The sequence below is a fragment of the Pteropus medius genome, unplaced genomic scaffold, assembly GCF_902729225.1.
Source record: "Pteropus medius unplaced genomic scaffold, Ma_sr-lr_union100, whole genome shotgun sequence".
NCBI lineage: Eukaryota > Metazoa > Chordata > Mammalia > Chiroptera > Pteropodidae > Pteropus > Pteropus medius.
In genome coordinates, this window is record NW_024346150.1 from 1770096 (window position 1) to 1796420 (window position 26325).

The 26325-nt window shown below is 39.2% G+C and overlaps 1 protein-coding gene and 1 pseudogene across 11 annotated transcripts in view; one reads left to right on the top strand and one right to left on the bottom strand.

Annotated features, from left to right (window-relative positions):
• APTX (aprataxin) overlaps positions 1-26325 on the top strand; it is a 35499-nt gene that overhangs the window by 2289 nt on the left and 6885 nt on the right. For 2 of the 11 annotated variants that reach the window (XM_039875588.1, XM_039875589.1), the window contains 7 exons: positions 5070-5152; positions 20874-20942; positions 21031-21167; positions 22330-22376; positions 22607-22909; positions 23523-23582; positions 24389-24615. In XM_039875588.1, coding sequence (XP_039731522.1) covers positions 21035-21167; positions 22330-22376; positions 22607-22909; positions 23523-23582; positions 24389-24615 — 770 coding nt within the window. In that variant the 5' untranslated portion in view covers positions 5070-5152; positions 20874-20942; positions 21031-21034. Of the gene's footprint in view, positions 1-5069; positions 5153-6580; positions 6658-15434; positions 15538-15610; positions 15630-15947; positions 16133-18303; positions 18361-20873; positions 20943-21030; positions 21168-22329; positions 22377-22606; positions 22910-23522; positions 23583-24388; positions 24616-26325 lie in introns of those variants that run through there. The other 9 variants (XM_039875587.1, XM_039875595.1, XM_039875584.1 and 6 more) reach the window with 9 other exon arrangements.
• Positions 25461-25579, bottom strand: LOC120613048 (uncharacterized; annotated as a pseudogene).

Genomic DNA, 26325 nt, shown 5'->3' on the forward strand with positions numbered 1-26325 from the left:
TTTTTTGTAAAGAAATGGAATCATATAATGCTATTTGCCACTTGCTGTTTTCACTGAATTTACTGTCATCACGTTAGGATAAATAAATCTACCTTGTTATTTTTAATGACTTCGTAGTACGTAGGATGCAGGCACTATATTTTCCATTCCCCTATTGATGAACATGTTGGCAATTTCTAATGTTTTACAAACAATGCTAAATATTGTTGAGAAATCCTCAAATACAGCTTTGGGCACTCATGCAAGTATTTCTGTAAGATGGACATCTAGAATTGAAATTTTTAGGTGAATGCAGTTTTAAAATTGTAATAAATAAATTTACATTTTACTCCCAGCAGTGTTTCAGTGGGCCTTGCCCATATGGGGGATTCTGTCTTTTTTCTTTTTTTTTTAAGTCTTTGCTAACCATAGAGATAAAAGACATTTTAATGCCTATGAGGCTTAGTTCCCCTCAATGCTCCTCCTTTTTACAATTTTCCTGGCATTTTCTAGTGTGTTTATTCTTCCAGATGAATGTAGGAATATTTCTGGTAGATTCCCCCAATCCCACTGTGATTATGATTGTGATTACAGTGCTTTTATATATCAGTTTGGGGAAAATTAAAATGTTTATGATGTTGAACCTTCCTTTTTTTCAATGGTGTGCTTGGTTAACTTTCAGTAACCTGTGACCAGATCACATGACCATGCAGGGAGCTGGAGATGGCTGAAAGCATGGCAGGAGCCAAGTCATAAGAACTCAAGCACTATGTTATTCGAATTTTATCTTGAAAGCTCTTGAAAAATACTGGAAGATTTTAAGGATGGGGTGATATAACCTCTAACAACTGACTTTTTTTTTCTTTGAGCACCTGTCAGGCACTGCGCTAAACTCTACAAATGTCATTTTAAAATCCTCATAGCAACTCTGTTTCACAGCTGATTTGAATATATTTACTTTTTAGAACTGTCATTTAGGTGCTAATGTGAAGGGTGGTTTCTTGCAAGCTCTTATGGTGAAAAATAGGACTAGTAAGTGATAAGGCCTAAATAGAAATGGAGAGGGAGGGAAAAATAAAGGTGGAATCTGCAGGTCATGGTGACTGGATGCAGAAGTGAGGGAGAAGTCATAACTAACATCCCACTTTCTGGTCTGAGCAATAGGATGGTTGGAGATACCCTTCCTGAGATGCAGAGCCCAGAAAGAGGAGGAAGAGGAGGCTGTGGTGGGGGCAGAATTGGGGAAGGTGGAAGTTAGTCCAGTTTTAGATGTGTAAAATTACCTTTTTTCTTTGAAAAGGAGAGAAACGTTTTATTGGAAAGCACAAAATGGAAAGTAAATCGTGGCTAAAATGCTATTTTCATGCTTGTATAAATTAAATTTTTTGCAACATTTAGATTTTAATTGACTGTGGGGCCTATTGGGGCAGGAATTTTTTTTGTATCACCGATTTGTTCTGGTTCTCTTGTGACTAAACATGGTTTCAGTCTTATTTATGAGCTGTTCTCTTGCCTTGCAACCCCCACCCCCCAATTGTTATTTTTTAAATAAACTTAATTTTAGAATAGTTTTAGATTTACAGGAACATTACAGGCATAGTATAGAGAGTTTCTGTATATCTGGCACTCAGTTTTCCCTGTTGTCAACATCTTACGTTAAAATCATGCAGTTGTCACAACTAATGAACCATTGTTGGTTCATTATTATTATTAGTGAAAATCCATTCTTTATTTGAATTTCCTTAGTTTTTAATTAATGTCCCTTTTCTGTTCGAGGACCCCATCCAGGATATTGCATTACTTTTAGTCGTCATGTCTCCAGGGCTCCTTTTGACTGTGATAGTTTCTTAGATTTTCCTTATTTTTGATAACCTTGACAGTTTTCAGAAGTACTGGCCAGGTATTTTGTAGACCGTCCTTCAATTTGGGTTTGTCTAATGTTTCTCTCATAGCAAAGTTCTAGTTTCATCAAATCATATCCAGAATACATACTATGAACATGACTTTTCACCGTTGATGTTGACCTTGATCACCTGGCTGAGGTAATGTTTGTCTGGTTTCTTCATTGTGAAGTTACTTCTCCTTTTCTATACTGTACCCTTTAGAAGGAAGTCTTATTCATTTTTATGTTATTGGTATGAAGGCATGGTCCAGTGCAGAGTAGTGTTTGTTGAACTGAATTGGGTCCGTTTTATTTTGTAAGTCTCAACAAATGTTCTGCCAGATAATTTTCTCTATCAATAAAAAAATAAAAATTAGGATATTTGAATAATTTGTCCAAAGTCACACAGTATGTGGTCAAATTGGAATTTGAACCCAGTCTTTCTGAATGTAAAGCATGTGGTCTCCCATATTATCTGGCCTTAGAGAGGATTGTATTTACTTTGGCCACCTTCCCTAAGTATTTGTAATGCAAAAATGTCCTTAAATAATGGGTTAGATTCTTCATAGAAATTTAATTCCTTAATAATTCATCTTTTTTGAAGTTATGCTTTAGAAGTCTTAGCTTCAAATTGGGGAGACCTCTGTGCCCTATATTGCTTGATCCAATTTTAATGGAATATCTTTTAATTCCCTATAGAATTTTGAAGAGTAGATTACAGCAGGGCCTTACTGGGAAAATTGGTACCAGTTAGGATGCTATTACAGTAGTATAGGACTGGCTATGTAATTTGTGAGACAGTGCAAAATGAAAATATAGGGCCCCTTGTTTGAAAATTATTGAGAATTTCAAGACATTGACAGCATTAAACCAAGCATGGGGCCCTTCTAAGCATGAGACCCTGTGTGACTGCACAGGTCACAAGTCCATGAACTTGGTCCAGCAGTAGTAGAAGTAGTAGGAAAAGAGAGCCAATATTAAAGAAGTGGAAGTGGTAATGGAGACTAGAGGGTAGTAACAATATAGTAAAGAGGTAAACCTGAGGAATTGTTGCATTGATTAGATGTGGTAGGTGAGTGGGCAGACAAAATATGGAATATAAAGTTTCTGATTGGGTAAGGACGTAGACTGACACAGGAAATCAAAGAGGACCAGATTGGCCTTCAGGGGAAAACGAGTTCAGTTTTAAACGTATTCACATCCAGTTGTAGATATTTAGGAAGCGCTTGGGTATATAAGTATCCATAGAAAAAGCTGTGGCACTCACTCCCAACTGATAGTACTGCTTACTTATCTTTGAGGTTGAAGACCAAGATGGAGGGTAGTAATTGGTTGGAGACTTTAACCTTTTAAAGTATTCATATATTTCTTGTATAATTGAGAAATAGTTTTATTTATGAAAGTGAAGTCGCAAAGTGTTACTGTATTTGTAAGAGAAATAGAGTCAATCTGAAACTAAAAGTTTCAAAAAGTTTATAGTAAAGGAATTTATGGTAGTAATAGATTTGCAGTCACATTTTCTCTTACCAGTACCATAGTACATGCGATTTAAAATAGGCTTTTAGTTTACTGTTGACTTTTTTGGAGCACCCACAATCTCTTGGTTGCTCTACAGGGTGTATAACTTTAAAAACCTACATTAAACTTTACTTTTATCTCATATCTATGTTTTTTGATAACTGGCATGTGAGCATTTTCATATTTTATTTTGTAATTCTCCTTTCTATTACTTGTGTATTTTCTCTTGGGGGAGGTTGTAGGGCAGTAAGGAAATCCTGAAGATGGAAGTCAGAAGCTCAGGTTTAATTCTGCCTTTGCCTCCTATTGGCTGTGTGTTCTTGGGAAAATTACCCAGTTTCTGTAAGCATGGTTTCCTTATTGGTAAAATGGAGATGAAATTAACCTTATTAGGGAAGTGAGAATTAAATGAGACTATAAGTGGAAGTTCTTTGTAAACTCTAAATTTTAAAAATTCATACCTTTTAACTCTGCACCCAGGGCCCTTAGCGAGCCTCCCACCTCCTCCCCAGATTCATCTCCAACAGCCAACCTTCTCAAACTTTTTTTTTGCCTTGCCTAGACATCCCTTAAACATCCCGACTCCTTCATTTTGCTTTGATTTATTTATTTAATCAACAAAGGTTTGTTGAGCACCTTGCCTCCCTCAGGTCTTTGTTTAAATATCATCTCAGTGAGACCTACAATATCTACTCTATTCCGAGTTGTAATCTGCTGCGCCTCAGCACTCCCAATCCCCCTTAACCTGCTCTACTTTTTCTTTTTTCCATTGCACTTATGACATAACACAATATTTACTTATTGTCTCTTCTCTTCACACCCCTTCCCAAAAGAATTTAAATATCATTTGGGCAGGGATCTTTGTTTTATGATATATCCCAGGCATCTAGAACAGAGCCTGGTACACAGCAGGTACTGAATCAGAGGTATTTATTGAATGAATGAATGAATGAATGAATGAATGAATATGCATTGTGCCAGACTTTTAGCTGGTCTTTGGGTATATAGTTGTGAAAAAGAAGAGCTGGTTGCTGCCCTCACTGACTATCCAGCCTAGCATTATAGTCTGGTGGTTTTTTTTGCCTGCCTGGGCTGCCCTCCTCTGAGACATGTCAGTGACTAATGGCTGAGTTCAGAGTAGCCTTTCCTCTTAGCAGTGAACAATTTTCAGATAATTTTGCTTTTAAGCTTTAAGAAAAATTCTAATAGAAGGGCAGGGAGAGAGTAATGTGTTCTATTTAGTTGCTCTAAAAGTCAACAATTTTCCCTAATGTGAGGACAGTATGAAAGTATTTTCTTTAAAGTGCCCGGCCTTGTAGATAGCTGAAAGAGGTGATGGGAGTATGTCTGATTTAATTATCTCCTTTCTTCCTTCCCTTCCTTCCTTCCTTCTTCCTGAAGGAAAATGGTTGTAATTTTCCATACTATTGAAAATTGAGAGGACATGCAGTAAACATTTATTGCTGTCTTTTGCTATGCTTTATCTGAGTGGAATGCTTTATCCATGAAATCCTAACCTATTTCTTGAGGTCTCTGTATGTAGTTTGTCATATGGGTTTTTATATTGCTAGAACTCTTACTTAAGAGGGAAAAAAACTTAAATTGAGTACTTAAAAGATAATCTACTGATCCAGCACATTGAAAACAGTATGTCAGCAGCTATTCTTACTTTCACCCTGTTCTTACACAGGCAACTACACTATCCAGGGAAACTCTAGGGCTGGGGATAAACCTACAAGACAGAATGAATTAAGGAAGAATACTGCTGCACAGGTATGCAAATGAAGTAAATGATTTTTAATATCCCTGCTAAATCCGAGACTCTTGATCTAGATAATTTAAATTCTTAAATGCTGTTTGTTCTTATTTATTTGAGAAATCCAGTTGAGAACATTTTGTGTGTATATATTTTCTAGATTATTATTATTTTAAATCTTGACCTCATTTTGCTATCAAATATCTCCTAATGAGTTTGATATTCCATCTGAATTTCCTTCTCTGCACACAAATTCTGATGTAGATATGAATTGTTTTGCTTCATGATCTTTTTGTCAGGAAAAAATTGATGTAAGGAAACTGGTGATAGTAGCCTTAACTTGTCATAAACAATTTCTAAGGTGTAATCCCATAAATTGTGATATGACATAAAAATCTATTCTGCAGGACTTTTTTTTAGCATCTTCTCGCACTTGGTGACAACTCAGTTTTGTTTAACAATTGTTGCATTGTGAATGAACTCTAAAACATCCTCAATAAAACAAAACAAAACAAAAGAAAAATTCAGCTCAAATGACCCCCTCTGCAAGGTCTTCTCTAATGCTCTTGACTGATTTATAAGCCCTCTGTGTGCTCACATCACCCTGTGGACACATCTCTATCATAGTATTCATGTAAATATATATATAAATTATAAACATTGATGCTGTCTTCTTCCAGAAAGAGTTCATAGCCATTTTCAAAGATACAGGAAAAACCTAAAAACAAAAAAACTCACACCAAGATGCCATACATTAAAAGTGAAGAGAATAAAGAAGTAAAAACATGGGTAGAGACAAAATAGAGCCAGGGATAAAGCTAAAAATGAATATAGGATGACCTTCACATTTGCTACAGCTGGGCCATGAATTTTTCTCTAAGCGGACAGCCTCATTGGTCCCACAATTTATGGTGTCCATAGATAAAAAAAAAAACCCGTTACTCTGGAGAAGTAAAACTATTCCTGGAACTGAGATCAGATTGGACTGTCTCCCAGGGACGCTCATAAAGAGAACATTGTGTTATATGAGCAGCAGTGTTTTTGACAGCATCCCTGATAGGGTGACCATTTCACAAGGATGTCTCTTACAGCCTGATGGGAGCACACCAAAAAGCTATTCAGTGGGTTAAAATAATGCTTCTGAGGTGGAGGACTGTCTCAGTGGTGATGGCTTCCCAATGTTTTATCTCTTTCACCTAGTACAGTTTTGGCATATAGTAAGTACCAAAAAGTATTTTTTGGGTGAATGTAATGGAGAAGACTGAGTTCAAAGACTCCATCTAGAAAGGCTCACCCTGATTACCAACACCTAAAATCCTATTCCCCAACTCTGCATCCCTTTTGTAGTTATCAAGCAATATAGTCACGAAATATTTCTTCTACTGTTGAGTTAAACTGCCATTTCAATATTTTAATGAATGTTAAATTTCTCATGTCTTCTCCAGATATGGGAGTGAGGCCAGGGGCATTTGTATGTGTGTGCACACACTTTTCGTTGTTGTTGGTGCTGGTGTTGGGCCAAGTAAGTACTGTACTTATCAAACTGGGAGGCCAGTTTGCAGGGCACCTTGAGGGTATTGTTGACTTCGATCAGGCTTCCACATCCAGGCTGTCCTTCAGAGCAGAGGCAGGGCTGGTGACGGTGCCACAGTGGGCCTTTTGCCATGGGTCTCTGTGCTGAGCATCAGGAAGACCCAGTTATAGGTCATGATAGCACCGACATTTAAAGAGACTCAGGGCTGAACTAGAGGCTACAGAATCAGGGTTCTTTACAGTCCTGTAAGGGGTCTGGGGTTGAGTTGAGCTCATAGGTTGGGGTTCTGTCATTTTAGCTGGCAAAGTTAGAGGTTTGGGGGTAGGTAGGACCTGGTGTTTCTTCCTGGTGAGCATCAACACTTTTCAATTCTGTCATCTTCCTGTTGTCATTAACATTATAAAGGTGTTTCAGGGCAGGAACTTGGTCCCTATGTGCAGCTTTCTACCTGCATAGTCACAACGATGTCTTCATCATTATTAAGATATTCTTTGTCCTCTGGTGTGTAACCTTATCTTGTTATCACTTCAACAGCAATCACACTGCTAGACCAGGACAAGAAACCGGGAGAGGGAGTGCAGTGGTTAAGAATATGGATTTTGATTGACAGCCTGTGCAGATCCCATCCTGTCCGGGTTTGGGGTTGCTATCTGCCTCATAAAACAAAATAGAGGGTTTGTCTTCTCTGAAAAATTTTTGTACATTGTTGGCTTTGCATCTTGGCTTTGGCATCTTCCAGGAACAGAAGGACAGGGATTGAAGCCTTATGAGTTTGGGTTTTCAGTTAAGGTGGAGAGAGAAGATAGTGACTATAACCAGAAAATCCAGGGTGGAGAAACTTGTCAGTGTTAACCTAGCCTGGGCTTCATGATAATCATAGAAGTAGATTCCTTAATAATAATAAAGTAGTAATAACATAGTTAAAAAATATATATGAATTCTGGAAACTGACTCCCTAGGTTTAAATCCTGGCCCTGCAACAAGCAAGTTACTTATCCTTTCTGTACCTCATTTTCCTTATCTGTAAAAAGGGATAATAATAGTACCTAGCTCATATGGTTATTGTGAAGACTAGATGAGTTAATACATGTAAAGTGCTTAGAACAGTGTCTACATATAGTAAACATTATATAAGTGTTTGCTGTAATAGTGGTCATAAAAATTACTATCCTGTTGAAACAGAGGAACTAATATTGCTAGTAAGTCAACACATTGTTGATTTACTAAAATATTGATTGAGTGCCTAATGTGTGCTAGGGTCTTTTCTAGGTCTGTGAAACAGTGTTGACTGTGACAGACATAATCCCGTCCCTTATGGAGTTTACAGATGAATGGGGGCACAGACATTAAGTTAGCAATTATACAAATATATAAGGCAGCTCTCTTATTAGGAAAGTTGACCCTTGACCCAAAGTTCAGACATTTCAGTGTTAAGAATTCAGCATACAGTAGGAACGGTGCCTTTTTTTTTTTAAAGAAAAGGGAGTGTCCCAGTTATATGATGCTGTGTGAAAAACTGCCCCCAAAATTTGTGGCTTAAAGTAACTATAGTCATTTATTTGCTCAAAATTCTGTAATTAGGGCAAGGCTTAGCAGGAATAGCTCATCTTTGTTCCATGTGGTTGCCACTGGGATAGCTCGACTATGGCTGGAGGGTCCTTCCAAGCTGGATCACTCACATGCTGTCTGTTGGCTGAGAGCTCAGCTGCAGATGTTGGCTGGGATCCCAGTTCTCCTTCATGTGAACTCTTCACGTGGCTAAGTTGGGCTTCTTACAGCAGCTAGGTTCTGAAGAGGATCACCCGAAGGGGTAAGCACTTAAGTAAGGCTCTGCTCACATCATACTTGTTAATGTCCCATTGGCCAAAGCCAGTCCCTTGGCCAAGTAGAGAGTCAGTGTGGGGATTCTGAGAGGTGAGAATCAATATGGTTTAGTAAAGTAGTAGACTACCACGGAGAGAAAGGCTAACTCTACATTGTCTAAATTTTTTTTTTCTTTTTTTTCTCCTCAGTTGCACATGCCATATTCCCTATCTCTAAGACATGAGGGAGAAGTCACATAGGTGGGAAGTGAAGTTTCTTCTGTATCAAAAGCTTTTTGGAGAGTGGCTAAAAATTTTGTTAAAGGCCATATAATTTAGAGTGATATTATTCTATGTAAGTAGATGTTTTACTCTGGTTGAGAGTATATAAAGGAAGAAAGTAAATTTAATTAAATGGTGTTATTTTGACATGCAGAGCTGGAGCTTTGCTAGTGAAAGAATAACAAGGTAGGAGGGTCAAAGATTGTCTGAATAGTTTAAAAGTGTAGAAATACAAATTTGTTGTCAAGAGGAGGCAGACGATGATCAGGAAAGTGCCCCTGGGCATCCAGTCTGAAATGTAATGAGACAGACATGAGAGAAAGAGCAGCTAGGTCAGTATCTGAAGAAGAGTAGAATAACTCAAAGCTAAGTCTGTGGAAGGTGAATATATGCTGGAACTGCGCCCACCAGACTCGAAGTTCCTTGAAGGGAGGAGCTGTGTCTAGCTTGTTGACTTCAGTATGTAGCTCACTGTCTAATACACAGGAGGCACTCTAAGTGGTTATTGAATGGATGCAGACGTCAAGATTTGAAGAAACTGCGATTGTAAACCATCCCCTCTCTTTAAGATCCTGGCACTATAAAGTAATTAGAATAATCTTTTTGAAAATACGTAGCTATGGGATGGTTGGAGGTGGCAGGGCTCCAAAAAAAATGTCATTCCTTTGATTAAATCCTTTGATGGTTTCCCATCTCACCTAGATGTCCACATGACTTTCTTCTTCCTTTAGGTCTGTGCTCAAAAAAGGCCTTCCATAATACACAAAATATCCTCATCGCTTTCTATCCTTTTTCTTTATGGCATTTATCCCCATGTAACCTGTATATGTCTTTGTTCGTAGCCTGCCTCTCCCTACTAGATTGTAAGCTCCTTGAAAGCAGGAACTTCATTTTGTTCACTGTGGTGGCTTCAGCACCAGCCAACAGAGAGCTAGAGCTTTTCTGAATTCATCTGCTTAGAGGCCGAGACACTGGAGAATTGTGGGATGCAGGTGTCCATGGGGACTCCTAGAGCCATGTCCCTCTTACCAGTGGGAAGAGCTGACAATGCAAAGAGCCCCGGTCCTCCTGTTCTAGGAGTTACTGCTAACTATCTATAATTGTGAGGTGGAGGACATGGAGAGTACAGGATTCATGTGCTTTGGGAATGGTACCAAGGGCAGCCCCATCCATCCTTAAGTTAGCTAGAATAGTTTTCTAGCTTCCAATCCAAGAACCTTGACTGAGTAGATTCAAGAATATGAAAGAAAGCCCCTGTGTTTAAGTATGTGGATAGGCAGTGAGTGGTGGAAGCCCATGAAAGGATTTAAGCAGGGCAATGACATGGTCATATTTATGTTTTGAAATATTTTCTCGAGCTGCAGTGTGAATGGATTGGAGGGGGCAAGAGTGAATTAGGGAGAAAAATGAAGAGCATTCCAGAGAAAATAGCATGAACATCAAAGAATGCAGTAAGGTATTACAATTGGGCCAAGGCTTTAGCAGGGAGTAGCTCATTTATCTCTACAATAGAGGAGAGAGTTGAAGGGTAAGAAGTTCAATATTTTGCTGGTACAAGGCTGGGAATGAAGAGATGGTGGGAGGTAAGGCAGAAAAAGTTAGAAAAGCTTCCTGTGACTTTCTTTTTAATACGTTTATAAGACATTTTAGGAGAGACCACCATGGCATTCGTGATTTACACAAATAAGTGCAGAATTGAAATAAAAGTTCTGACTTGAACCATCAATGGTATGAATGTCAGTATTTGGGATTACAGTGACTATTCTCTAAACCCTTAGAAATTTAGAAATCCATGTGAGAAGTTGACCAGTCCTGAAAGCAGGAGTTGAAAACAATAAAGTGTAAATTATAGGTGGAAGATTTTAAAGTAAATTGTAGGGTATAGTTAATGAATATATTAGCTTGTTTACACTATGATGTATAGAAGAGAACTTCTCTATTCGCGTTGCAAATTATAGGTGTGACTACCAAGAATGTGAAAAGATTATCATTAAAAAATTTTAATCAGAAATTATATATCTATTTCATCATGAAACCTAAAGTCAAAAAGGTAATATTCACAGAAACTCAAGTGTCTCATGAAAAATTTCAACGTATATTTGAATATTTAGCCAAAATCAATGTTAAATACTTTTTTATTTTTCTTATATAATTATAAAAAAAGTAATGATTTTTTTTTACCAAGTTCCTCATAGACCTTAAGTTTACCCCAGTGTGCTCTGCAAATATGATTTAATCTTTGTGCCATGACATTAAAAAGTTGGGAAGCAGTAGGAGTTATTAACTTATCTAAAAAGAGAAGTAAAATGGTATCATTAGAAAACAGTCAGGAGGTGTGTTTAGGTTGGATTCCCCCAGAAGCAGACACTGAAGCAAGGATTTGAGTGCAAGTCATTTGTTTGGGAGATGATCCCAAGAAGTGCCATTTGAGGAGGGGAAGAGTGAGACAAGGGTTGGAAGGAAGCCAGGGTGCAGGTTACCACTCAAGGGAACTGGGGATTAGTCTTGCTGGAGAACCTCTGGGATACAGTAGAGTGTATACATGCTTTAAAGTTGTTTCACCGAGGGGTGAGAAAACCACTTTACCCATCCACTTTACATCATTTCATTACTGCTTCCAGAAGTGTAAAGCCTCTCACTTCTGGCCTGTATGCAGTCAGAGAAGGCCTTTGATACCAGAGGAAGCTTGCAGGCAGAGTTCTAGGTGTTTGCAGTGAGAAGTTTTTCGATATGTAAAACATGCAACTAAATTTGTTGCTCACTAGGTTTTGGTCCTATTCCACAAAGTTACTTTTATTATTTTGTATCTGACCTAGGTCTGCCTACAGAGAAGAATATGTCTTGTGTTGTCTAGTCGATGCTGCCTCCAAAATATCTCTTGTCCAGGCTGCCAACATCCTTTGCACTAAACTCTTAACTGCCCTCAACCTTTCTGTTCTTGCCCTCCCCCTAATCCATTCTTCCTCAAAGCAGCTAGAGTTATCTTTATAAAATAAAAAATAATGTTATTCCCTGGATAACTAACTCTTCAGGGGTTTTTCATTGAATATAGTTTGAATCCATGTACAGTTCCTAAATGCTCATATCTCACCATTTTCCTTTCACTGTCGAACCTTCAGCTCCACTAGACTTCTGTCACATCTGAAAGAATATGCTAAAGGCCCTGCTGTAGGGCTTTTGTACATGCTCTGTCCTCAGTGTAGATCATAGACTCAGAATATTCTTTCACCAGGTCTTTTTTTTCATCTTTCAGGACTCGATTTATTTTCCTTTCCTCAAATAAGTCTTTTCTGACACCTCTCCTAACTCCCTCCCACTCTGTTACCTCCTCAAAAAACCAAACCAAACCAAACCAAACCAAACCAAAACAAAACAACCCTAAAAACAAAATGAATTTTCTTAGCTATACTCTTTCCTAGAACGCTATACTTTTCCTTCTGAGCAAACCTCTGAATCAGACCACTGCAGCCTCCCCAGGTTGGTCCTCTGGCTCTAAGTGCCTTTTCCTTAGACCAGAAGTCTTAAAGTCTCAAAGAAGGAAGGGCATTCAGGGATCCAGGCAAGTTACATAAATGAGTAGATGGAGACAGTGGCAAACTAGAGAGCACATAGCAGATACTCACAATTCTAGCTATTTGTTGTCAGAATTTGCTGGATTTATTGATTTTTTCCCCCAAGAGACCAAGAATCCTGATTTTCATGTGAGATCTTTTAATTTTAAGTGTTGGAAAAAAATTAACTCCCCACCGCCCCCAAGCAGAATAGCTAAATCAGTCTTGAAAAAGAAGAAAGTCTCATACCTCCTGATTTCAAAAGTTTTTACAAAGCTACAGTAATCAAAACAGGGTGGTATTACCATACCGACAGACATGTAGAGCAATGGAATAGAATAGAGAGCTCAGAAATAAACCCTTACATATGTTGTCAAATGATTTTCAACAAGGATTCTAAGATCATTCAGTGAGGGAAAGGACAATGTTTTCAACAAATCATGCTGGGAAAACTGGATATTCACAGGCAAAAGAATGAAGTTGGATCCTTACCTTATACCATATAAAAAATGAACTCAAAATGGATCAAAGACTTTAAACGTAAGACCTAAAACTATAAAACATAGGGGAAAATCTTCCAGTGATTTCTGAGATATGATACCAAAAGCACAGCCAGTAAAAGATAAATCAAAATTAAAAATTTATGTGCATCAAAAGTCACAATCTGCAGAGTCAAAAGGCAACCTACAAAATGAGAAAAATATTTGCAATCATATATCTGATATGGGGTCAATATTCAGAATACAAAAAGAATTTCTACATTGTAGCAACAACAACAACATAACCCAATTAAAAAATGGGCAGGGGACTTAAGTAGACATTTTTCCAAGGAAGATATACAAATGGCCAACAAACATGAAAAGATGCTCATCACTAATCATTAGAGAAATGCAAATCAAAGCCACAATGAGCTATTATTTCATACCCATTAAGATGACTGCTATTAAGAAGAAACCCCAAACTGGAAAATAACAAGTGGTGTTGAGGATGTAGATAAATTGGAACTCTTGCATCCTGCTAGTAGGAATGTAAAATGGTATAGCTGCTATGGAAAACAGTAGGTGGTTTCTTAAAATATTAATAATAGAATTATGACCCAGCAATCACACTTTTGGGTATATAGTCAAAAGAATTGAAGGCAGAATATTGAAGAGATGTTTGTACAACCATGTTCACAGCTGCATTACTCATAATAGTAAATGGTAGAAGTAATTTAAACGTCTGCTGACAGATGAATAGTTAAAATGTGTGTATTCATGCAATGGAGTGTTTAGTCTTAAAAAGGAAGTTTTAACATGTTACAAGTGAACGAAACTTGAGGACATTATACTGAGTGAAATAAGCCAGTCACAAAAGAGAAAATACTGCATGATTTCACTTATATGAGATATCTAGAGTGGTCAAATTCATGGAAACAGAAAGTAGAATGTGGCTGCCAGGAACTGGAGGAAGGGGAAATGGGCTATTGTTTAATAGTTTTGGTTTTGCAAGATTAAAAAGTTCTGGAAACAGATTTCACTGCAACATGAATATACTTAACTACTGAACTGTATACAGTATTTAAAAATGGTTGATAGTTTTATGTTATGTGTATTTTGCCACAAATTTTAATTTGTAAAAAAAAAAAAAGGCCGAGAAAGCCAAAAAAACACATTTATCATGGTATACAGTTTGAAGACTTTGTCTTTCATCAGTGAATCTCAAACTTGAGCATTCATCAGGATAACCTTGGTGAGCTTAAAACAGAATGCTGGGCCCTACTCCAGAGATTCTGAATCAGTAAGCCTGGAGTGAGGCCTGAGAATATGCATTTCTAACAAGTTCCTAGCTATTGCTACAGATCCAAGGATTACATTTTGAGGGCCGCTACATTAGATAATACTGCAGACTACTCTTTGTTAATTTCTATGCATCTGTTTATGGTAATCTTTGGTTCTGGAGTCTGTGAAAGTCTTAAGTGCCTGCCACGCATGCCCTTAGCTATGTATTATGCCATGTGCCCCTGCTTGTCTGGCCAGTAATATGCTGTAGCTAGAGGGCTGGACCTAATAGGCTAAGTGTGGAAACTTTGCCCAGTTTTGCATAATGTATGGTGAATAATCCAATTAGAATAATCCAATCCAATTTTAAATGCAAGACACATAAAGACAGGTTAGTTAGAAACAGAGGCTAAAAGAAGCTTAATTTGAGGGAGCAAAACTGGTCAAGTACCCAGAGTGGCCTCTTTTTGCCTCAAGAAGTGCGAACCACATCCACCACCATGAGGCCCTTGTGGCTGCTGAGATGCTTCCTGTGCTTCCCCACTTCTTGGTGTGACCCTAATATAATATAAACCTGCAGCTTCTCTGCTAACAAGGACCAGTCTCTTTCATGTTTCCTGGGAGATCCTTCCACCCTGTTTTGGTAGCTCTGATATCTCCATCATACCACCGAGTCTCTGCTTTTCTATAGAAGGAAACAGTATTCAACCTTGATCAAGAAATGTGACTCCTTAAGGCTCAGTTTCTACTGAGTTGAAGAAAAATTATAAACTATGCAGTCACTCATAAGATAGGAATTTCTTATCTACCAAAATGCCTTTGAATAATTGTTATATGTGATCCTTAGGGAACATCCTGAAATTGCTGTAAAAATTGCCAAACATTCATCATCCCAGTATCCTGCTTCTGTCTTCCCTGATTGCCCCTCAGCCAGTTCATTTGGTGGACAGCACTAAAAAAATCTTAGGTTTCTCCGCCTCTACCTCTAGCCTTTTCTCACCCGATAAAGAAAGCAGATGGTAGTTTTGAAAAGGAGCGAGTAAACAATAATAAAGTACTGTCTACAGCAAAACATGACCTTAAAGGTAGTGAGCTCCTTACGAAGAGAGTGTCAAGAGGTTGCACGGCTGCCTAAAAATGGCCACAGAGGAGACAGCAGGCTGAAGTCTCTTCTAATTCAGAGACTGAGAGGCAGTGAGTGACAGGGAAGCAGCTCGCGTAGATTGATGCTGAGGGAGCTCCTCCCCACGGGGATAACTGCCAGGAATCACACTTGGGCCACGCTCCAGTGAGGGACCAATTGCGGTGCCGCTTCCGGATTCGGACCGTGGGCGAGACCCTCTCAGCCAGTCATCGGGCAGACAGTGTTAATCATCCTGATTTCCCTCCGTCTTGTCTCTCGACGTCATCCCACAGCGCCGGAAGTAGTGCGGCACGGAGGAGTAACGTGAACTTGTCTGTCACCGTTTCTGGGTAAGCCTTTCGTAGGCCTACCTCTTTTGCTGGCCAGATTGAAATTCGCGGATGTGGACCTTAGGCAGGGTCTGCTACGGCCCTTGAGTAATGTACCTCGAAGAACGCTCTCACAGCTTTTTTTCCCCCGGCAGGAATTGCTCCATCCTCGGGCTCTAGGGCTCTCGGCTCCCCACTTCTCTCCTCCCCTGGGCGGTGTTTTGGCGGCGCTCACGTTGGTTTCCGTCCCACTTCTCGTTTTTCCCCTGTGCCCCCGGCACTTGTACCTAACTTGGTCGCAAGAAGCAGGGAAAAGATTAGAAAGTGGGCACTGTCCAATCATGGAGGCGGCTCAGCTTGTCAGGATGGACACTGTTTCTTCCAGAAACGCTCCCTGAAAGGAACTTGTGGGCCTTTCACTCCTGTAAGTCCTCAACAGGCCTTATAGAAAGGCCAGAAGAAGCAAGCCGTTTTATATGCAGCCCAGTGATAGCGGTTCAACAAAGCAGAGATTTAATTTTCATTTGGAATTAATGTGGTCCACGTTTGGAGCCTTTTGGGAATTTGACTTATATTGGAGATAGTTAGAACATTTGGAACAGGAAAGACTGTTCAGGTGGGGAGACAATACGGATCTGTGCTTTTTCACTTTAGTTGCACAGTATGTGCTGTCAAATGATCTTTTTACGTGTCTTTAGCTGCTGGTTTCATCCTACCTTCACTGTTAACGAGCGATGTGTTGAATGCTTGCTTTTTGCCAGACACCAAGCTTTACATACTTTCTCATTTAGCCCTTGTAGTGTAGAGCAGTTATTAATATTGTTTACAGCTGAAGAAGGAAAGGCTTAGGTTAAATCTGTCTCAAATCACACAGTGAGTAAGCAGTGGAGCCACCATTTAAACTCAAACCAGTTGGACGTCACAGGCCTGCATGTTATGCACTATTCCATATTGATTTTATTCAATGGTTCTTTAAGCCCCCATACACTGTCGTAATCTATTTTATGGAGAAGAATCAGGTCATTAGGTGTGCTTTCTCTCAAATTTCTGCTTCTGGTTTTGCTCTTACGAAGTAATCTAGATTTACACTTATCTTTACCTTAAGTCTCAGAGGATGAGCTGTATTTTCTGATCAAAGTAAATACCTTTATCTTTGCTTCTAACTTTTCTTTTATACTTCCACCAATGAGAGCTTGTTTTCATTTGTCTTTCCTGCCCCTGTCTACATCTCAGTCATGTATAAATAAGGTCACGTTTCTCATGTTCCTGACCAACCTTCACCCTCCCTCCCATCCCCAAATCAGAAAGAAAGAATAAGTTCTTGGTGATCAATCTTCCTTTAGCTGTCATCCAGTAAGTGTTCCCTTCTTAGCCAAACTGTTTTAGAGAGTATTCTAAATTCTGTCTCCATTTTCTAACTTCCCATTCCCTTCTACAGTTTAGCTTTCAGACCTATCATTCCCCTGAAATTCCCCTAAGGTCACCAGTTATTGATTATCAAACCAGATAGACATTTTAAAAATCATTGCTGGATCCCTTTGCTGCTTTTGAAATTCGATGATACCTCTCACTCCCTTCTTTCCTTTCCTTTCCAGAATAACACACTCAGCTGATTTATTCAATGAACATTTATTGTGATAACACAGATAACAAGACAAAGTACCCTCCTTATGGAGCTTACATTTTAGCTGTTTCTCCATGTGCTACTCTCACCAGTCATTTCTTCTGTGGATAGTCTTTTTCTTCCTCTCCTAAATAATTGTATGTTTCCAAGGCTTGTGACTTTGGCCTATGATCTTTTCATTTCGTGTACATTGCCTGAATGAGCACATCACCTGGCTTGGTTTTAACCTCCTACATGCTCCCAAATAGAATTTGTCAGCTTAGACCTCTTTTCTGAGTTTCACCCTTACCTCTGACTACCCTGCTGGACAACTCTGCAAGTCCCACAGGCAGTTTAAATTCAGAGGCCAAAAACTGAACTCAGCATCTTCACTGAACTTACTCTTATCACATCCATCACTAAGTCCTAGTGATTTTACTCTCTCAATGTTTCTCAAATCTGTACTCTCTTCTTTGTTTCTGCTATTGTCCTACTTTAGACCTCATCATCTCTCACTTGAAATATGATGGCCTTCTAACTGATTTTCCCACCTCTAGTCTTGTTCCTACATATCTGTTCACACTACCTACCTCCTTCCCCAAATGATCTTTGAAAACAAATCTGTATCAAAGTCCTGCTTAATAATCTTTAAAGAGCTATTTGTTCATTCATTTGCTCTTTTCTCTCATTCAGCAAATATATGTTGTTTACTGAATTGCAAAATCCATAGGAACTTCTAAAATTTGAGCTTCTCAGTTGTCTCCCAGGGCTCTGCTTCAGCTGGACCTGCTTGCATCTCCAGTCTGTTTACTGCCTCATATTTTAGGTTGCCCCAACACTGAACTGCTTCTTCATGTGTATTGTATTGTCTCTTTGTGCCTTTGCCCTTGGTGTTCCTTTTGACTGGAATCTCCTCTCTGATTCCTTTATCTACTTTCTGCTTCTCACCAAATTAGGCTGCCCCCTTTCACCTAATTAACCTGGTTTATATATAAGACTCATTTTAGGCCTACCTAATATGAGAAACGTTCCTTGACACTTCCTTTCTCCAAATCTGTTGTATACTCCGCCTTTGTGCTTCCATGATACCTTTTGCACAGACCAGTCATTATACTTACCACATTTGTTATAATTGTCTTTGTGTTTCTTCCACAAGATTGAGCCGTTTGAAGGCAGGTGTGATGTATCATATAATACAAGTGAGATGTATCTCTTGATTCCCAGCACTGGAATGGCACCGGGTACATAGTGGGCATGTAGTAATTCTGACTGAATGATCAAATGAGCGAAGACAAAGGTATATGGTGCAGTGATTAAGAACCTGTTCTTTGGAATTAATTCAAATCCTAGCTCTGGCACAATCTTCTCTGAGCCTTAAATTTTCTCTTGGAATGAGAGTTGTTGTGAAGTTTAAATCAGATGATATAAATAAAACATTTAGCAAGTGCCTAGCACATAGTATACCCTTGATAAAGGTATGCTGAACACCAGGAGATATAGAAGTGTAAGACCAGGCCTAACCCAGGGCAGTGATCTCCAGAGACCCTAGAATTTCTTTTTTAGTTTCCTGAATGGATGGGCAGTGATGCAGTCTGTTTACAAGGAGATTTTATTCATATCTGGAGAGTAGAATTACATCCACATTTAATTTTTAGAGAAGATAAATTGATTATACCTCGTAACAGGATGTAGAGAACAGAAGACAGCTCAGTGAAGGCCTCAGGGAAGAAGTGAGACTTGAAAGTTGTGAAGGATTTGGGTTTCTAGGAGGAAGGAAAGAATATAAACCAATACCAGGAGATCATATTAAGAATTACTTATTTGAGAGTAGTCTGTCATCACAGACTTATTTCTTGATGCCTAATGAAGATATACTTCTTAGTCCATTATCTGCTCATTCATCAGTTTCCAGTAAGTGCAAACAAGATGCCCATGTGAACACGACATTTAAAAGTGTGACTTGCCTTTAGTACCATCATCATTTGAAGCTCCAGATTTAGGATTTTAGATTTACAACTGACTCTTCATGCTCTGGCATCAGCTCCTTCACAAAGACCTACTGGATTGCCTTTTGGAGCTTACTCTGGCTCACATTATTTTAACAGCCTCCTGACTAATCTTTGACTCTGGATTTCTCCACTTCAGTTTTTTCCTGTTGATTGATCTCAGCTTTTCAGTCTAGTGTTCTTTCAACACTTCTGCCTTTTTTTGGTTAATCTCTAGGGTAGCTCCTCTGGGCCATCAACTAAAGTCTGCTTTCTACCCCTCACCCATGGCTTGTCATTGCTGAAATCTGTGCTGTCACTTGTGCGTTTTAAAATGGAATGTCCCTCTCCCCCACTCTTTTTCTTATCATTTCCCTTGGCTCTTGGCCTTTTCAAGTGGGTAGTTTCCGAAACCTTTCCTGACCCAATATCTATGACTTTGCACCCCCTGAGCACTCATATACTCACTTCGCCTTGCATTATCTTGTCTTTACAGTTGGTAATGAAACTCTGATTTTTAAAATCTAGTGTCTTTTCTCTCCCCTTTGGACACAAAGCTTGTGCAGAGGACCTGATAGGTATTGCCTTGCCTACAGGGGACATTTCTTAAAGAGAAGATATTAGAGGCCTGAGCATTGATAAGCTTAGGGAGTCTAGGGAGTCTAGGGAGGCATCTTGAAGCTCTAGTTCTGTCCCTGTCCATAATTCCATGCTTTACCTCCCTGGGTGATCTTATCTTCTCTCTCTGCCTCAGCTTCTATGAGATGTTGATGCCTCTCAAATATATACATTCAGTCCTTTCCTCTTCCTGAGCTTTATACCCGTACACCCAGCTTGACCCTTAGATCCTTCATAGTCAATTTAGTTGTTTCAATCTGAAATCATTCTGTCATCTACTGTTTATGCCCAAAGTAGGTCTCCTTGTGTATTCCTCATTTTGGTTAATGGATATTTCCATATTAGAAATCCAGGTTGGTATCTCCTTTTACTCCTTTGTCATTCCCCAAAAGCAGTCAGTAATTGTGGTTTCTTCTGGCTCTTCTTTCTCTCCATCCCCTTTGTTCTGCCTTTGTTCAATCAGAATTTTTTGTCTCTCTCTTCTGCTGATACTCTACATTGTTTTTCAAAAGAACACCAACATTTCCACTATTGTGCAGGTTGTGTATTGCCCAAAGGTGCTGCATTCAAACTTTAGAAATTGTAGGTTTGTATATTTGTTACGACAATCTTCTGTCAGATGACAGTAAAATGTATTGTTCTAACATCAGTATGTTATGATGGGAAAGGGAAACCTTCTAATACACATAAAGGTGTCTGTGGACTGAGGAACATCCTCTGTTCTTACGTCTTTAGTTCTCTGCCAGGGAACATCTTCATGCTTTAAAACCCGGCATAAATATCCCTTATTCATGCAACCTTTTTTGATACTACCTGAAAGAGTCAGTTATTCTTTTGCCTGTGCTAATGCTATATTTGTTTTTTTTTTTTTTTTTTGTTCTTATAGTGCTTATCACATTACATTTTAATAATTGTTGTATGAGTCTATCTGCCCTGTTGTACTCCAGGCCTCTAAAGGATTAGGGACAGTGTTTAATCATTCTTTGATCCTCGCGTGTAGCCTAATGTCCAGCACATATAGTATATCAATAAACAAAGCAAATATTAGATTGTTTAGCATGATTCAGACACAGAGGTGAGTACTTCACCTGCATTATCTTACTTAATCCTCACAACAGCCTCATGAGGCCTGTCATTATCACATTTTACAGGATCACATTTTACAGGGGAGGAAATTGAGACGAAGGAGGTGAAGTCACTTGCCTCAAGATGAACAACTGGTAAATGGCATATGTGGTGGTGCCGGGGTGTGACTCTGGAAGACTTGTGCTGGTTTTTCCAGTGACTCTCTTCTGTTTTGTCTCTCAGAGTAATGATGCGGATATGCTGGCTGGTGAGACAGGACAACCGGCACCAGAGAATCAAACTTCCACATTTGGAAGCAGTCATGGTTGGGCGTGGCCCAGAGACCAAGATCACTGACAAGAAATGTTCTCGACAGCAAGGTAACTGATCACTTTTGTTTGCCATAAAGAAAACTCAGGAACTGAGCTACCTAAGTCAACACCAGGGTCCCATTCACTCTTGACTCTCTGAAAGCAGTTACTGTTTAGTATTGGGAACAGGCAGGTCCCATCCTGTTACTAAGTCCTGCACCCTACTTTGCCTAGAGATGGTCCTCGTTGGGCAATGAGACAGTTGAATTCTGGAGTCACCAGGCTGAAACCATGTAGGGTGGCATCTTTATAAGACTATAGCATCCAGCTCTTGAAATGTTGTTTCTGGGATTTAATGAAATGAAAGTCCTAAGGGAAAAGGCTTACCATGTACCTCATTTTTTACCTGTAAGTTTCCAGACACGGTCACTCCTATGAGGCCTCCCACCTGTAGTGTATTCTCTGTAGCAGGATTTCCCAAGGCTTGCAGTCGGCAGCACTGATAATGGGTTTTTCCACATGAGTTAATCTAAACAGGGGAAAAAAGCCAGGCTTGAGCTTGCTGGGCCCAAGATACAGAAGCAGATACTTCTTGCTCTCTGTCCCCCTTGTCACAATAGCAACTGTAGGGACGATATGTCAGCCTGTCCTCTGCCTGTCCTCCCTGAAGAGCAGGTGTCTCTTCTGTGTCTCTTCTTTGCTCCCTGTTGTACCCCAGAAACTGTTCACATAACTGAACATGAATGTTTAATGTCACTTCTCCCCGCACATGCTCAGACTATTCTGTATGAATAGTTCTCTTTCTAGAATATTCTTACCACTCCTTCTTCCCAAGGCCAGCTGAACTTATATTTTCCAACAATGTATCATTTGTCTCTTTCTCTGTGGAAGACATCTGATAGTGTTATATAATAGTGGAAGCCTGATTTAATTCTGAGCCCAGAGCTTGTGAGAGAAGTGGGTCCCCTTACCTGACTGCAGAATCTGTGATGCCAGATGGGCCAAGGGCTTTGGAATAGGAGGGCTTGTAGGGATTCAGTAAAGCTGCCTCCTAGGGCTATTAGCAGTAGCCAGAGGAGTATGTACACTGTTGATATTTTATGGAAGGATTTGGAGCCTCAGCCACCTGCATAATGGGCAGTTTTGCTCATAGGCCTTTGAAGAAACTGTCAAGTTGCATCCTGGAGTGAGGCTTCATCGTTTAACTTTTAAATTTTTAAATCTCTTTCAGTACAGTTGAAAGCAGAGTGTGACAAAGGATATGTCAAAGTAAAGCAGGTACGTCTTTTTGTAACTTTCCATTTCATACTTGATGATTTTCTTATGCTGTTGACTTAAGAGTGTCTGTGCCAGCCAGTAAGGCTTCTCTGTCATGTGTGGAAGTGACAGAGTACTATAAGTGAACATTAAGCATGGTGCCTGTCATGAGTAAGTGGTTAACATAGCAGTGGCTATATTTGTAATGGTGTTATGGCTATTATTATAATTATTTTCTTATTATTTCATAGGTAGGGGTCAATCCTACCAGCATCGACTCAATCATAATTGGAAAGGACCAAGAGGTAAAGCTGCAGCCTGGCCAGGTTCTCCACATGGTGAATGAACTTTATCCATATATTGTAGAGTTTGAGGAAGAGGCAAAGAGCCCTGGCCTGGTAACACATAGGAAGAGAAAGAGATCCGGCAGCAATGATTCCATAGGAAGGGATGCTGCCCAGGAAGCTGAGCTGAGCACAGGACTGGAATCTGGGAGTCACCCTAGCCAGTGCTCCGTACCCCCAAACAAGGGGACAGATGCATCTACCAAAAAGGTGAGGGTAGTGTATATAATAGACAATGTGGAGATTAAATGAAATATAACGACTGCTTAATTGTTTAGTACACTGTAAAGCTCAGACATGCATAAAGGGTTATTTATTAACCAAGACAAGGGTTATTAACCATGATTAAAGAGACACTTGTTTGTGTTACCAGTCACTTGGGTGAATGTTGCTTTATATACTTTTCTCTTGAATTCCTGAGGTAAGCCACTTGAAGGTAGGGCATTATGGTAGTGTACTTAATATTGAACTACTAAAATGGTATATCTAGAAGGTTAGCTTTGGAATACTTTTAATAGGTCATGGTTCACATCCTGATGTCAGAATGGAAACCTAGTCAGGCTGAGATGGAATGGGAGAGGGCAGAAGAGGATGTGATTCACACTCTGGCATTTCTAGTCTCTGTCTAGACATGCAGCTCTAAATAAAGGAAGAAAATGGGGATGGCTTATAGTTACAAAGGCAAAAGATTGAAATAAAGAGGATAATTTTTAAAAACCTTATTTCTAAGTTTGGTTGGACTTCGCTGACATGTAATGTTAATTAATGCCAAGTTTAACTATTGCCATTTACAGTTTACATTGCCCCCCCCCCTTTTTTTAAGGAATATTCAAGCCACTGGAGTCAAGGCTTGAAGATTTCTATGCAGGACCCCCAAATGCAGGTCAGAATAAAATTTGGGCATTGAAATTCATTTCATGTCTTAATTGACTTACACAGAGGTCATAACTACAAATGAACTCAAAGGAGATCAGTCCTTTTGAATGAGATTCGTTTTATTGGGCTATTTTGTGAGAATAAGTGGCTTTTCCCATTGTCAGTAAGTGAGCACCTGGAATTCTTTGGAGAGAAACTAAGTTCTTAAAATGAATATCTCCTTTGTCTTGTTTGTTTTAAACATCTGGATACAATTAAGGGATGTTTTGTTAACCTTACTATGGTCCCTTTCAAGGGACCATCAGATAATGTATTTTCACTGTAGTCACTGGGCAACCTTGGGCTTAATAGTCAGGCATCATCCTGGGAGGAGTCTTTTTGTTCTTTTCGAATTACATCCTGGGGTGACAAGGAGCTAAATCTGATAGAGTTTCTTGGAACACATGTCCATATGTCATATGGTCTGCTGTGGTAGAGTGGAGATTCCTACAGGGATTTCACATTAGATCCTGAGGAACTACTTTGTACTGGGCATCTTCTGTGCATTCTGTGTAGTGTGGTAATTGAAGACACACATTAGAGTCAACTTGATCTGGGTTGGAATCCTAGATTTCCTACTTAGTAACTACGTGACTTTGTGCAAGACATCTTATCTGAGTCTCTGTGCTCTCATCTGTCAAAATTGTACTTTTATCTACTAAAATCTTTTGTAGAAGACTGTGGTGAGAATTAAGTGAGTTAATGAATATGACAGCACCTGGCACACTGAAAATGCATGGTAGATGTCTGTTTCCTTCTCTGCCCCTCTGCTAGGTTTACAAAGATGAGCAGGTGGTGGTGATTAAGGATAAATACCCCAAGGCTCGTCACCACTGGCTGGTCTTACCATGGGCCTCCATTTCCAGTCTGAAGGCTGTGACCAGGGAACACCTTGAGCTCCTCAAACACATGCATGCTGTGGGAGAAAAGGTGATTGCAGATGCTGCTGGGTCCAGCAAACTGCGTTTCCGATTGGGCTATCATGCCATTCCCAGCATGAGGTGAGTCTTGTGGGTAGTTCTGGTGCATCCTGGTTCTGTCTAGCTGCACAGATGGATTCAGCCTGGGTCTGCAGAGTGTGCTCATAGCCCTGAGGCCCAAGGGAGTAGGATGTGCTGTTTCCAAGGAAGGCGGGCTGAAACTTCCGCACCTCTTCCTGACTTGCTTATAAGCCTTGAGTTTCTACTTTTGCTTATAATTCAATCACATATGTATTTTTGTTCCTTTCAAAGTATAAACCTCTGAGAGCCTAACCTTAAAACTAGATGAAGCAACTTTATTACTCTCAGATGAAGAATTGTGATTAGTGATTTTTCAGAAGCCTGTATAACCCCTAAATGATTAAGGACCATTCTCTGAAGGAGACAAACATCACTGATTTCTGTCATGACAGCTTAGAAGGTCTAAGATTTAAAATAAAATAAGAGAAAAATGTAGAGCCTGTATACTTTTGGCTCATACCCAGAAGGATTCAAAAAGGAATGATTCTTTTCAAAGAATGCAAGCAAAGCAGATCTCCACAGTTCTTTAGAGCTAAACAACATAAGCAGATTAATTAGATTTCAGAGTTTTTATCTTGTTTGTGTGTGTGTGTGTGTGTGTGTGTGTGTGTATGTGAGAGAGAGAGAGAGAGAGAGAGAGAGAGAGAGATAAAATATACATAACATAAAATTTACCATTTTAACTGTTCTTAAGTGTACAGGTCAGTGGCATTAAATACATTGTTTTTTTTTAATTTTTCTACTTTTTTATTTAAAAAATTTTTTTTTAGGCGAGGCAACCCTTGGTTGACCTCACAGATTGCAAGGACCTCGTCAGCTTGCAATCTTTTATTTTTTATTTTTTACGCCTACTGCACCTGGTCTTCCTAGGTGGTCTCCCAACCAAGTACCAACCAGGCCTGACCCTGCTTAGCTTCTGAGATCAGAGGGGATCGGGCTTGTTCAGGGTGGCTTGGCCGTAGACTCAATATGTTTACATTGTTGCACAACCATCACCACCATCTGTTTTTTAAAACTTTATTTTCTCATTCTGTCTTGTGTTCCCTCTTCTCCCCAGCTCCTTGAAACTACCATTCTACTTTCTGTTTCTGTGAATGTGACTATTCTAGGTGCCTTATATAATTGGCATACAGTATCTATATCTTTTTGTGACTGGCTTATTTCACTTAGGATAATACTTTCAAGGTTCATCTGTATTATAGCAGGTATCAGAATTTCTTTTTTTCTTTTTTAGGCCCCCAATATTCTTTACATTTTATTTAGGTGGTTAATTATGACTTAGATTACTGGCTCCTTTAATCTAATGAAATTTTTGTGCCACATTTTTGCCACATTAATACTCTAAGTTGAGGCATAACTTACGTGGAATAAAATATGTAAGATTTATCATTTGATCAATTTTGACAAATGTATATGCCATGTAACTATTACTCTGATCAAGATACAGAACATTTCGGAGAAAGGAAAGCCTATTCAATAAATAGTGCTGGGAAAACTGGAAAGCCACATGCAAAAGAATGAATTAGACTGCTGTTCAGTGCCATACACCAAAATTAACTCAAAATTAATCAAGGACCTGAATGTAAGACCTGAAACAATAAATTGCATAGAAGAAAACATAGGTACTAAACTCATGGACTTTGGATTTAGAGAGGAGTTTATGAATTTGACCTCAAAGGCAAAGAAAGTAAAAGCAAAAATAAATGAATG